This window comes from Xiphophorus hellerii, chromosome 19, assembly GCF_003331165.1.
Source record: "Xiphophorus hellerii strain 12219 chromosome 19, Xiphophorus_hellerii-4.1, whole genome shotgun sequence".
Taxonomy (NCBI): Eukaryota; Metazoa; Chordata; class Actinopteri; order Cyprinodontiformes; family Poeciliidae; genus Xiphophorus; species Xiphophorus hellerii.
This window is the reverse complement of record NC_045690.1, coordinates 4,043,102-4,057,039: the sequence shown is the minus strand read 5'-3', so window position 1 is coordinate 4,057,039 and position 13,938 is coordinate 4,043,102. Positions and strand designations below refer to the sequence as shown.

General features: G+C 37.6%; 1 protein-coding gene across 1 annotated transcript; it reads right to left on the bottom strand.

Moving 5' to 3' along the window:
* Positions 1-4,883: 4,883 nt before the first annotated feature.
* Positions 4,884-13,848, bottom strand: wars1 (tryptophanyl-tRNA synthetase 1). Its single transcript, XM_032546400.1, is given in 12 exon segments — positions 4,884-6,707; positions 6,784-6,924; positions 7,857-8,030; positions 8,111-8,223; positions 9,649-9,749; positions 9,830-10,012; positions 10,130-10,249; positions 11,214-11,322; positions 11,416-11,539; positions 11,541-11,633; positions 13,313-13,436; positions 13,714-13,848. Coding segments are annotated over 12 exon segments (1,464 nt in total). The 5' UTR covers positions 13,737-13,848; the 3' UTR covers positions 4,884-6,548.
* Between the last annotated feature and the right edge of the window lie 90 nt (positions 13,849-13,938).

The following is a 13,938-nucleotide window of genomic DNA, read 5'->3' as shown; positions in this document are numbered from 1 at the left end:
TTGTCCTGTCTGGTGCACGTGTCATGAAGGTGTGAGGGGGGTGATGTGTGAGGTTTATTGTTGCCTGAGAAGACAAAGTTTTATAAGACAGTGGCAATGTAAAACATTAATATTGTGTAATATAAAAGGTTTGTTTGTTAACAAATAAAGAAAACGCAATCTAGATGCTAACGCCAGCGCTACGATCGTCATTGCTGACTCCTGTTTATTTGCCCTTTAGATTGTGTCATCACTGTTACAGCAGTCCTGACACCCGGGACCTGTAACAATAATAATGCAAGAACATATTCTTAAAGATCAATAAACTTTAAATTCTACTGAATATTTAACCCTATATCCAGAAGACATTTAAAATTTTAAAAATAAATAAACAAAACAACAAATAAAATGAATTATGAAGTGTTTGTAAACCAAACTGTTCTTAAAATTAAGGACTAGATGAGACCGAAGCACCAGACTGAGGAGTTTTGTCATCCAGTTTTTGGTAGAAAGAAATCACGCAAATGGAAAGTATTGTGTTTGTCTTAAATTATCATGCGTGTAGCAGATCCCCCCCCACCCAAATGAAGGATTTTGGCTTTACTGGTGAACAGCCTGGTTTATTGAAATAAACCATAAGTTTCACCATAAGAGCTGTTGCACAAACACAAACACAAAAAGACAGTGTAAGATACAAAACATGCTCTTACAATCGTAACGTTTGAAAACTGAAAACAACGTTCATTACTAACATCAACCGATTCAAAAACTATACCGTATAAACCAAAAATCACAATTCAATTGATCAATATTAGAAATATCCTATTTACAAAATAAACATAAATATAGCTTTCTGTTGTCTTACGCACAGTCCTGATACTCGGTTACTTTTAACAGTAGAATGGACACCAAGCATGGTAGTTAGCTTTAGCTCTGCAGGTTGAAGTTTGTAGCTGTTTGCTTACTCCTTCACTGACAAATGTGCTGTCCCTTTGTGTGTCTAATAGTGCATACACTAGTTGCTCTTTAGATGGGGTTTGAACTGTGGACACCCATAAAGGAACAATCATTGATGTGCTGTTTGACTGACCAACCTTTGTAACATTGAGAGCTGTAGCTGCCATGGTCTCATCTGGAGTGCTTGAAGCTGCGTTGATAGAGCTGAGAAGTCTTTCCTCTGTTTTATAATTCTCATCATGCAGACAAGTTGGATGCCTCTTTTTTTTTTTTTACAAATGTCACATGTGTTGCGATAGTTGCAATCCTTAACATTATGTCCCACTTTCAAGCATCTGTAGCAGAGTTTATTATCCTTAATATATGTGCGCTTCTCCTCCAAAGTCTTATTTGAGAAGTGAGGGCATCTTGACAGCTGGTGTTCTTCATCTTTGCAAAACAAGCAAGGCATCTTTAATGTGCTGTCTGCTCTTTCTTTGCTGTTTTGCACCATGGTTTGGGTTGTGAAAACTTGTGTGGATCTATTTGATTTAAGGTCCATTGTGGTTCCTTTCTCATAGGATGAGGTGCACGAGTGAACAGTATATGGCGAAGTAATTGGGTTGACTGCACAGAACATAATCAGTATATCAGTAATCAGTAATATAATTTAGACATGGTGTTTATATAGTGTTTCTATATAAAACATATGTGGGAGTGAGTCATCAGTCTGCTCCATGGTCTTTGCAACTTCCATTTTTAAAGCTGGATTTATCCACCTTAAATTTATGGTGGACTAATATATTTGTACTGTAAAAATGGACTGAAAAGAACTGAAAACGTAGCTCTGTATTTTAATCAGTAACAGAAGTTTTAAAAGTGAATGAGATTTTAAATTATCTCTTGCCGTGTTTCTAGACATGGAAGGAAACGGGGCATTTAACAAATATTTTTTATAAATACCATCTTATCTTTCAGTGATGAACAAATGTCCATCCTTTCATTATAATATAAAAGATCATATAATTTTTATACACGTTACTAATCTGGACACAATAAAAATTAAGGGAAAAAAGCAATATAGATAATCTTAGTCAGTTTTATTTTTATTTTTTGCCTAATAGATGATATTGTTGTTTTTTTGCCCCTGTTTTATTTATTTATTGCAGGCTGAGGTTGATGCTGCTGTCCAGCTGCTACTGAAGCTGAAAATGGACTACAAACAGATGACTGGTCAGGACTACAAAGCAGGATGTCCACCGTCAATGAATGATGCTGCGCCGAATAACGGCCCGGCACCATCCTGGGTCAGAAAAACACCTCCATGGAGGAGGGAAAAATACCCTGAAGCAGGTTAACACCTCCTTGGAGCAGATAAACAACATCCTGGAGAAAGAAAAAATCGCTCTGAACAGAACTTTAAAGGAGGATAACACCAACCCCGAGCAGAAAACTGACAATACAACGGACCTTAGCTAGAGAGACACAGAAGCTCCATGGCATCTTGATAGAAGTGGGCATGATATCCATTGAGAGATAGTCTCTGATTAAAGGAAATGAGGAGCTGGAGATTCAAGATATGAACATAGAACAAGCTGCACTTGAAAATGTCAAGCTGCTTCGGGAGAAAGACGAGGAATTACAAAAAACTGTTGGATGTAAACAGAACCTTAAAGGAGGATAACACCACACTGGGTCAGAAAAACACCACCCTGGGGTAAAACACCGCTTTGGAGGAGGAAAATAATACCCTGACGAAGGAAAACACAGCCTTGGAGAATAAAAGCAACTCCTTGGAGCAGAAAAACTCAGCCTGGAGAATGAAAAAACTGCCCTGGTACAGACAAGCAACGTCCTGGAGAAAGAAAAGATCGCTCTGGAGCAGAAAACATCACCTTGGTGCAGAAAATCACCGCACTGGAGAAGAAAAAGTCTGCTCTGGAGCAGAAAACATCACCTTGGAGCAGAAAATCACCGCACTGGAGAAGAAAAAGACTGCTCTGGAGCAACAAAAAGGATCAAAAATGAGTCAGAGCAGTAAGGCTTCATCTTCTGATTCAGAGAATGAGAAAACACAACGGACCTTGGCTAGAGAGACACAGAAGCTCCATGGCATCTTGATAGAAGTCAACATGATATCCATTGAGAGATGGTCTCTGATTAAAGGAAATGAGGAACTTTTTCAAGCTGCACTTGAAAAAGACAAGCTGCTTCGGGAGAAAGACGAGGAATTGCAAAAAACTGTTGGACGTAAACAGAACTTTAAAGGAGGATTACACCACCCTGGAGCAGAAAAACACCGCTCTGAGGCATTAAAACACAGCTTTTTAGGAGGAAAACACTGCCCTGAAGCAGAAAGTACTATCTTGGAGCATATAAACACCGACCTGCAGCTTGAAGTGGAACAGCTGAACAAAAGACTGAGGGACACAGTGGAACAGCAGAACCAGCAGCCATTTGAAGAAGAAACCCACGAAGCCAGCCAGTCGGTTTCAGACCAGCCACAGAATCAACCGCCTGTATGCAGACATGGGACCGGAGGCTTCTCCAATATACTTCTGAAAATGTACCAGACAGACACTCTCAGGTACTGGGTTGAAAGATGGTACTTCTAAATAAAGAAGTGTCATGAGGGCTCCAAGCTTCATGCTTGATTATCAGTAGCAGAAAAGATTGAGGACAACAGGACTGCGGAGCTTGACACCTGGGGCCTGATGGCGGAAGAGCTTAATGCTTGAAAGTTGTTGGCAGGAGAGGGAGAGCTTGAGGCAGACAGGGCTGCGGTGCCATGGGAACTTGAGACCATCAAACACAGGTCTCCTTCATCACCAGACGATTCCTTTGTCGCCAGGTCATCAGACACTTATTTATATTATGAACTCTAGTTTTTTTGTTTTAGATAGGCGTCGTATGAGGAGCTTGGGGCCAGCAGTGCCGCCAGCGCCAAGTTCTCCCTCCGGCATTACAGACCTGCAGACATCATATCCCTCCAGCCTCCCGGCCTGCATCCAGGCCTTCGTCGTGGGTCCTGTAGGTTTCCCCGCCAATCTCCAGGGCTTCATAGCGAGTCCCGTTGGGATCGCTATGAGGGGAGATCTGCTAAGTTACTGATTAGTTGGCAGGATTTTTTTAGACAAGCATTACTATTTTAAAATGTTATTAATGAACTTATCTGTTTATTTTTATGTCTTCTGTGTAAGGACAAACACTTCTGTTTGGTGTTTTGGTTCCTCCAAGAAGCCAGTGGTGAAATCTAACTTTTGTTGTACAGTGATTCATTATTTTATCAGTTTATCAGCGTAGGACAGTTTTGATTCCCGAACTGTTTGGAGAGAATGAGAGTTTATTCTGTTTTTTACTTGGATACAAGAAGACTTCATGTCTCTAAAGTGGGTTGCTTTTGTTCTTAGAACACTTAATTGTGAAAAAAAAGTCAGATATTTGTCTTCATCACATTTTTTGTTTACTTATAATCAATGATATTGTTCATTTTATTCAATTGGCAACATTAGTCGTGTTTTTATTGTAAATGTGCACAAAATTCCACTAACATAAAAATATCCACACAATTGCAGTGTTTCCGTTAAAAAAGAAATGCAATTAAACCCACACGTGAATAAGTTGGGTTTTTTTTAACAAAACATGCAGCGCCACGTCCTCCACTTCCTGTCTTCTTCGCTGTTTCCATTTGTAGTAAACATCCGGTTGTTGATCACATGACCTGCGTGATGCGGAAAAATGCAGTTTTTAATAATACTTAAATTTATATAGCACTTTTTAGGACACTCAAATTACTCGTGAAAATAAATAATAATAATAATAATATGCCATTGTTGCCTAGTAAAAAGTGTCTGTTTTTTAGCAGAATATCAACAAAGTTTTGTGTATATTTGTACAGGAAATGTATCTAATGTATTTCCAAATACAATAATTTCGCTACCACAGAGAAAGCACCTCATCCTCCTGCAAACGTTTTTCCATTAAGCTAATTTATTTTTGTAATTTCAATTTGCATAATTACATGGTCAGTGGAAACACAGCAACTGTTGTACATTAACACCTTGCATTCTGGCACAACACCAAACTTTGTTGCTTCCTATAAAATAAAAAGCATATAATAGTTACATTTTTCTTCTGTGCTCATAATTTTTAAGGTTTACTATTTTTTGAATCCAACGTTTCTACTTGTTGAATGAAACTTGTCCAACATGTCTTCATACAGTGTTGTGAAAAAAAACCATCCCATTCAGATTTCTTCTGTTTTTATTGTTTTGTCACACAAAAATAACCCAAATAAATGAAAACACACAGGTTTCTAACAATAATATTATGTATGAAGTAAAATATTATCCAAAACAACCTGGACCTTTATGAAAAAGTACACCCCATTTTATTTGATTAAGAATTAACTGTGATTAACCTTTTTTTTTTAAATATAAGTAAAACTCCACTTGGCTTAGTCACTGCCTGTAGGATCGACTAGTTTACTTTATCTAAACTGGTCTCCCAACAGAAAGTAGGCTAAAAGATCTAAAAGATTAACTTATCATGTCCCAATCTACAGAAAATCAAGAACAGATACAGAATAACTGACTGGACTGGATGACCATGCAACAAAAAAACTGAAATTATTTTTAAAAACAAGAATTAGCTGCACACTCAGAAATGTCCATCTTTTTCCTAGCATTTTTTAAAAACTATCTACAATAGTCCAAGTACACCATCATAGGTTCTTGCCTGTGGTGGAGAAATGCACAGAGTAGCTGGAATATCTTGTGTCCAAACTTTTTGTCACATGGGTCAAAAATATTGAGTCAAAATCAAGCAAATATAGTAATCAGATTTTCTTTTTGTTTTTTTATAGGACACAGATGTTATTCACCATTGATCCAAAATGTTTGCCGTATTAAAATAAAAGCATATAGTTTTCTTTTGTGCTGCTGCACAGAAAAAAATATCACTTTTTGATTCATTTTTAATTCAGGGTCAGAGTCAGTTTGCTCTTTGGACACCCAGGATTCATATTCCTTCAATAGGAACAAAATTTAAAGAAACATCATAATTGTGTTTTAAATGCATGGAATGAATAACATGAAGCTTTTGGAAACAAAGCCTCAATCCATTTGATTTTTCTTTTTTTTTTGTGCTTAACCATCTTATTTATATTAATGCAACCATTTTTTCCAAGAGTATAACGTTGGCTCTATCAGTACACCCAATTCTGTTTTCCTAAAAATTAATTTCAGTTATGTGCTGCATGATGTTCAACTCTGAAAAAAAAATAAAAAAATGCATCATTAAAAGCCCAAACATAATCACAATAACGTTTTGTTTTTGGAACATAGCAACCAATAATAGTGGCTCAAACTGTGAAAGTATTAGTGTGATAAAGTCGTCCCGTTTACAGGGTTGCATTCACTGATGTGAGAAGTTAAATTTCCACAGAGGACTTCCGAAGCGGATGATTTTTGTTTGTCTATAAGCAGGATTCAGAAAACATGCCTTTTATTTTTACTCCCGAACAACAATATATGCATTTGCAGCAGCATGAGCAGTTTTTTTGTTTCCTCCCATTACAGACGACTTCAAATGGGAAAAAAAAACGCCGAGCACAACAAACACGGATCTGTGAGCTACAAGTTAAAATTTAAAGGCCTTGGTGTCATGAACTGCTTCACTAGTTCATCTGTGACTTGTTTGCGTCTCTCTTGATGCTGCGCAATCATCGGCTGCAGAGTCTCAATCAATATCTTCTTCAGTTCGCCAGTTAGCAGAGCGCCGCTCGTGTAGTCCTGCAGAGAGACGACGATGAGTGGGATTATATGGAAGATGGATAAAAAGAAAGAACAAGTTTGTTTTCTTCCTCACCTGTCTGATTTTCTCCAGCTGCTCATCATCCTCAAGGAAGAAAGTCAAATACATGAAGCAGACGTCTACGTCTGCGTTCCCGCCGTACTTCCTGTGTTCCTCCACCGTGTCCTTCCCTCCAGAAAACGCGTGTTTGTTAACCTGTAGGGAATAATCAGAGGTGAGGGAAGTTGGCAACGTAAATCTAATCTGATTAAGCACGCATTCACACCAGCCCTGCTTAGTCTGCTTTAATCAAACTTCAGTCAGTTTGTTTAGAAAGTCTGATTTGTTCAAGGAAGTGAGAATGCGCAATCAAACTCTGAAAAAAGTGAAGTGGTTCGGGCCAAGAAAATATAGAAAACAAACTAAGATTAAGCAAATAAAGTAGCCATATTTTTGTCTTTTTTCCAATCGCTGATCCAGTCATTTTAGACTCGGTTTGTGTCACTTTCTTTCAAAATTCTTGCTATATTTAGAAAAGTTTAATAAATGAAATAAAAGCTGATTTGGGTGCAGCAAAGTCGACTTCTCAGTACAAGTCTGGATTAACGTGGTTCTACTTATAGAAATTTTGTTGTAAAATTTTAGTACTTTGTGTTGTACTTCACATTTTCCATTGCAAGAAAATTGTCAATAATATTTTTACCCTGATTTAAAATAAAATGTTTAATAAACAAATTTGTATCATTGTTATAGTAAACTCTGGTGCGGTTTGAATGCAAGCACATAGGAGAAAGCTCCAAAAGCAGGAAGTGGACTAAAACGCAGGGAATTCTGGGTAAATACAACCAAAACAAACATGCTAGCTTAGAGCTAGCAGGAGAAATTATTTGATGTCTTTTACCAAAGACACAAGAGAAATCCTACAACCACTAAAATCTGACGCCACTCCGTTTTTGTTTAGATTTTGAAAGGAAGGAAGTTGCGCTCAGTGTCTTCTTCAGTGCTTCTTGATGCAGAGCCCCCACAGGCGAGGAGGGGAACAGATTTTTCAATTAGTTTGGTTCGTTTGATGCAGTGTGAAATCAAACCGCAGCAGCTAAAAATGTTACACTGTTACCAGACTATCAGGTGAAAACAACCTAAATCACCTTGTTCTTGATCTGCTTTGGGGTGTCAGTGAGGAATATGGAGGAGTTAGCGTCGCTGGCGCTCATCTTCGTCTGCGCCCCCTGCAGGGCAGGGAAGAAGGTGGAGTGCAGCAGGGCTGGTTTCGGGTAACCGATCCTCGGAGCAACATCGCGGGTCATCCTGAAGTAAGGGTCCTGTGTGACGGACAGAAAAACTAATTATTTTGTACAATAAACATATCTTTGCATTCCTTCCTCCATCTCGTGGTTCTGACCTGATCAATGGCACAGGGGATAAGGCACTGTATGTCTTGTCTGCTTCCGAAAACATGAGGGAAGGAGTTACTGAAGGATGGCGCGGCCTGGATGGCTGGGAAGCTGATCTTTCCTGGATGGAGAACAAAACACAATAACTGTTCAAACGTATACTTGGAAAACATGAGACTGAACAGATTTGCTTATCTGGAGACTGAAATCTATTCTCAAGTTAATCTAAACAGGCTGAATTAAAGAGTAACTAAATCCTAGATTAACTATTTTTAGAAAGATAAAGTGTCTAAATTGGACCTGAAAGGAGACTTATTATGCAAAATTCACTTTTTGTACTTCGGTTTGGGTCACAACTGCTTCTAAAAACAGTCAAAGTGCTTAAATAAAAAACACCCAGTCTTTTTTGTTTTGTGGTGTCTGGAAAATAAGCCGTTTCAAAAACCTCCAGAATGTAACCTAACAATCCACAGGCACTGTGCTGTTACCTAGCAACCCCAGCAAGGCCCAGCCCGTTACCTAGCAACCCACACAGCTACTCTGTAGCTCCACCTTCTTATCTCCACACGTTCTGAGATATTTTAGTAATAATAATAATTGTGAAGTTCAATAAAAAAAAACGTAATGAATAAGGGAAAACAAGGAAAGCAGCTATTGATACCATTTAAAAATGACTAGACACATTTTAATAAATACTATCAGGGAGAGTTGTTGCCAAAATATGGAAATGTTCAACATATGATTGCAAGAATGTTAGGGTTGTGTACTTAACGTTTGCTGTTCAAATTAACTTATTGCACTACAACCCTGTTAAGGTGTTCATGCTTTATGTTAAATTATTCTGTATATGTGCATCTGTGTAGATTTAAGAATAAATCATACATTTTCTATAATGTGCTTGTACTTGTGGGGTTTGTAATAGAAAAAGAAAAAACAGTGGCTGGTGAAATGTTTTCTCTACCAGCCACAGTGGGTGGTGGAGAAAATTTTAAATTTCCACCCCTGGTTTTTCGTCCTCTGTCCGTTTCCACTGTAGGAACCAGAATCAATGGTTCCTGTTAATATAGTTGTGAATGTAACTTTTCTGGCTAGCAAGAGTATATTAGTAGCTACAAGTAGCATCAACCGCCCAGAGTCACAGAACGTAATGAAGCAGCGACCTAAAGGTTTGCCTTACTGAAAAGTCCCACGAGAAAAAGAGACTACATAGAATATACAAAATTAAATTGTAATTAATGTCTCTAAGGCCAACCTACTTTTTAAAAATTATCCTAAGACATTTTAAGGCCTTAATTTTATAAGTATGCATTTAAGACCTGTGATTAATGTATTTAAGGCCAACTTACTTTTTTTAAGTTAATTTAGGACATTTGAAAGGCTTAATTTTAGATTAAGACTTATTTAAGACCCGTGATTAACATATTTAAGGCCAATTTACCTTTTTTAAAATTAATTCAAGAAATCTTAAGGCCTTAATTTTAGATGTATGTATTTAAGACTTTTTAAATCTGCGCGGTCACTCATTTCACTGCTTTCAGATGCTTACCGATGCAGTCACTGTCCGTAAAGCCAAAGATGCCTTTAACCTGGTTAAACGTCACATGCTTCTGGATCTTCACCACATTTCGGTAGAACTCCGGGGAGGAACTAAAGTAAAAAACAAACAACACTATAAAAAACACTCTTATATGACAGTGTTCTCTCTTTAGTCTCCAGTTTTGTTTCACCCCATGTAGTCGAGGTCAGAGAAGATAAAGGTCTTGTTGATGTCAAAGCCACAGGCGATTATGTCCTTGGTGTTTTCTATGGCAAAGCCGTGGCATTCTTCAACAGTCAGGTCCTTCCACAGGTACTTCTCATCATCCGTCAGCTGGATCACCAGCGGGATGTCGAACACGTCCTGGAGCCATCTGGAACCAGGAGTTCAGTGCAATTTGCTTCATTTTGATAGTCAGAACTGCACCTTTTGGTCAGTGTTGAAATCTACGGTGTAGTAGTGATGTATTTATGCAGGGAAAAAGACTCACTTAGTGAAGATAAAAGGGATGAGGTGACCAACATGCATGGCCTCTGAGGACGGCCCTCTGCCAGTGTACAGGTAGAACGACTGGTGCTTCTCGTACGCATCCAGTACCTGATGCATATCTCTGCAAAGCAAAGGGAGAAAAATTAAGTTTATTCCTCTGTATCCAATAATATTTCACTGTGACTTTATTTCATCAACACAAAGTAGTGCAAAGAGGGAAATTAAATGCTTTGCAGCCCACAAAAAGTAAAAAGTGTGCCGTGCATTTGTGTTGAACCTTCTTTGATTGGTTTCATTGCATAAAATCCACAGCAATAAAGTCTAATTGTGTCTCATTTTATCGTAATAAATATGTGACGTTACAGTAAAACAGATGTTAGTAACATCAGAAAACAATATGAAGACCAAGAAAAATAAATAAATAAATAGTCCTGTTTCAGTTGGTTACAAGGCAAAAGGGGACACAAAAAATTGTGTTTATTATATTGTTTATTATTTATTGTGATAAATTTTTTCTACGAGCTGCACCTGCAGTGAAAGTTGGTGAATATATAATAAACTAGACCAAGTATTTTTGGTTAAATATCTTAGTACACTGACAGTAAGACAAAACTAACTTATAAATAACTTTTAAACAAGATATAGGAGCTTGTTTTAAGTCAATAATTAAAATTGCTGAAGAATTATTAGTTCCATTGACAGAATATGATACTTAAAACAAAACATTTTCCCCAGTCATAAGTGAAATAATCTGCCAGTGGAACTAGTATTTTTTCATCAATATTAAGGAATCACTGATTTAAAACAAGCTCCTTTATCTTTCTGAAAAGTTACTCATAAGTTAGTTGTGTCTTATCTTAAGTGCACTAAGATGTTTGCACAATAAACTAAACCAAAACTACTTGGTGAGATTTTGTGTTTTTGCAGTGAGGGAGCTGAAATCAATCGGAAATCATTTTTATTTCCAAAGATTTGAAAAATTATGCTAAATTATGCAATAAAATAGAGCATTCTGAAGTTCATAATTATAATGTGAAAAGTTTAATATGATTAATATGTCAGTTATTAGTTGGAAGAACAAACACCTGTGTGAGAAGAAAATTCCTCTTCGTAGGAAGTGATGGGGCTTCTGTCCACAAACCTTCTCTATTCTGTCCACCAGCTCCTGGTCGATTTTACTGCTGCCAAACCTCACTAAAAATAAATAAAATAAGAGAAAGCAATGTTTATCAATCCGCCATAATGGATTATCCCTTCCCTCAGACTTAAAGCTAACTGGACTCTCACCTATTAATTTGTCATAATCGACTCCCGTGGCGTTGGTGGTTGAAACGGTCCATGGATCCACCGTGTCGTCCTCACCGGCTCCATCTGCTGCCGGGCCGTTGTTCGGCGCAGCATCGTTCGCTGACTGGTGGACATCCTGCTTTGTAGTCCTGACCAGTCATCTGTTTGTAGTCCATTTTCAGCTGCAGTAGCAGCTGGACAGCAGCATCAACCTCAGCCTGCAGAAAAATAAATAAAACAGGGGCAAAAAAAACACAAAACAACAATGTCATCTATTAGGCAAAAAATAAAACTGAGTAAGATTATCTATATTGCTTTTTTCCCTTAATTCTTACTGTCTCCAGATTAGTAATGTGTATAAAAATTATACTATCTTTTATATTGTAATGTACATTAGTTCATCACTGAAAGATAAGATGGTATTTATAAAAAAATATTTTTTTGATGCTCTGTTTACTTCAATGTGTAGAAACAAGGCAAGAGCTAATTTAAAATCACATTCACTTTTAATACTTCTGTTACTGATAAAAAAAATAAAATCTAGTTTTCCTACAGGTTGTTCATGTCCAAATTTAAAATTTTTCCAGAGTTAAGTTTTCAGTTCTTTTCAGTCCATTTTTACAGTACAAATATATCAGTGCACCATAAATTTAAGCTTACCAGAGGGGCCGCTTTTCATTGGCTGATGCCCATTCTACGTGGTCACGTGCGTGGCCGTCTCACAAACACACTTAGCTTCCCGTTAGCTAAGTACAGCATAATGGCAGAACTGATACAACTTCTACAGCTTGAAGCCTGTCTGCTACACAGTCTTACGTTAGCTAAACAGATCAATATGCAATGTGTCTGTATCTGACATACACTAAAGATTTTATTTTAGCAGAAAAGGCTTTGGACTAAACTGTTACTCGTGTTAGCCACGTTAGCACCAAGTACAGCTAGTCAATCAACCATCGCTGTGTTCAGGGAAGCGCTGATTAATAATCGAGGAATAAATATCAAGCCTGGAAACTTGATATCGTAACGGACTGAATGTTTTGTTTTTAACGTCTTTGCTCATCTTGTGGGGAGCAGGCGGTTGCCACGGTAACAGGTTTGCTAAAACTACAGAGAGAGAGAGAGAGAGTAAAAAGGTAGGAGTGGTTTTGAGTTGATCACCTGTTCGGTTATTTTACCTTTGTTTCCCTTTGCTGTGGCTCATTACAGCCGCTGTAGTTTCTAAACGTTGGACTAATTACCTCGTTCGTTTGTGAGTTTACCTCATTCACAACAAACATCGAAAAGAACAAATATATTTCATAAAATTTTAACAAACAAATGGCTTCTACCGCGATAATTATGTGAAATTAAATTAATTATATCCCAGCTTCAGAAGATTTGCCTTTACCTTTACAGAGCTCTTTGGTTCCTCCTATCAGTCTGTAGCTTCTCATATTGACGTCATCAAACCAAATTTCAGATCTACCATAACTGACTGACACCTGCTGGCCTCAGGTTTGCAACCAGCTTGTGACTGAGAAACCAGTAACCTCCTCCCATTTGATGACAAGAACTTGTTAGTTCCTCTGTCCATTTAGTAGCTCATATATTGTGAAAATCCGGTAGAAATGATGCACTAATAGTCATGTTTACATAGAAACAACAAGCGTGAGGCTTTGCGTGTGAGACTTGGGTCTCAAAAACAGGTTTTTAATCGACCTAGGTCAATTGTGGATGTAGCTTGGTAAACACATATGTTTTATATAGAAACACAGTATAAACACCATGTCGATATTTTAAATGATGAGACAGACTAGATCCCCTTTTTGGAAATAATTATTTAAGGTTGTTGATGAACTTTCCTCAGCAGGAACATAATCAGTTGTATTCTTTTCTTTTTGTTGGAAATGTGCCTTACTTTATCAGCTTCGGCTGACTTCAGGGACCTCACTTTTCCCCCTTGTTCGCTGAGTTTCTCATAAAGCTCCATGGGAGTGCTGGCTCCTTTCACGTCTCCTTGGTAGTCTGTCATCTCCTTCACACTGGTATAATGTAAAAAAATTAAACAAATAGAACAATCAGTCTTTAAACAGAAAAATAAAGCAGATTTAATGCTCTGACATCTCTACATTTCCTCCTTCCGCAGCACAGAAAGCTCCCATATGTGATAGCTTGGTAAATCTGGCTAATCGTTGCTAATATTCTCCATCAAAATGAAAAAAAAGACACAGCTGGCGTGTTCAATAATTTAAAAAAAAGCTATTGAGCTTAAAGACATGTAAGAAATATCTGGTTATTTTCTCTGTTTTTCTATCATACCGGTAAGGTGACAGATCCGTCATTCAACTTGCATCAGCCTGTAATGAGCCCACGAGTGTCCGGATCTACTTCTTCCCCGTTGAAACACGCCGTGTTCGAAATGTTCCGATCATCACGAATCCGCGCAGTCAAGAAATTTAGTCTAATTCATATAAATGTTATAAGGAGAATATAAAAGATCAATACTATTTCGTTCATAACAAAAAATACTAAAAATATTTCAGA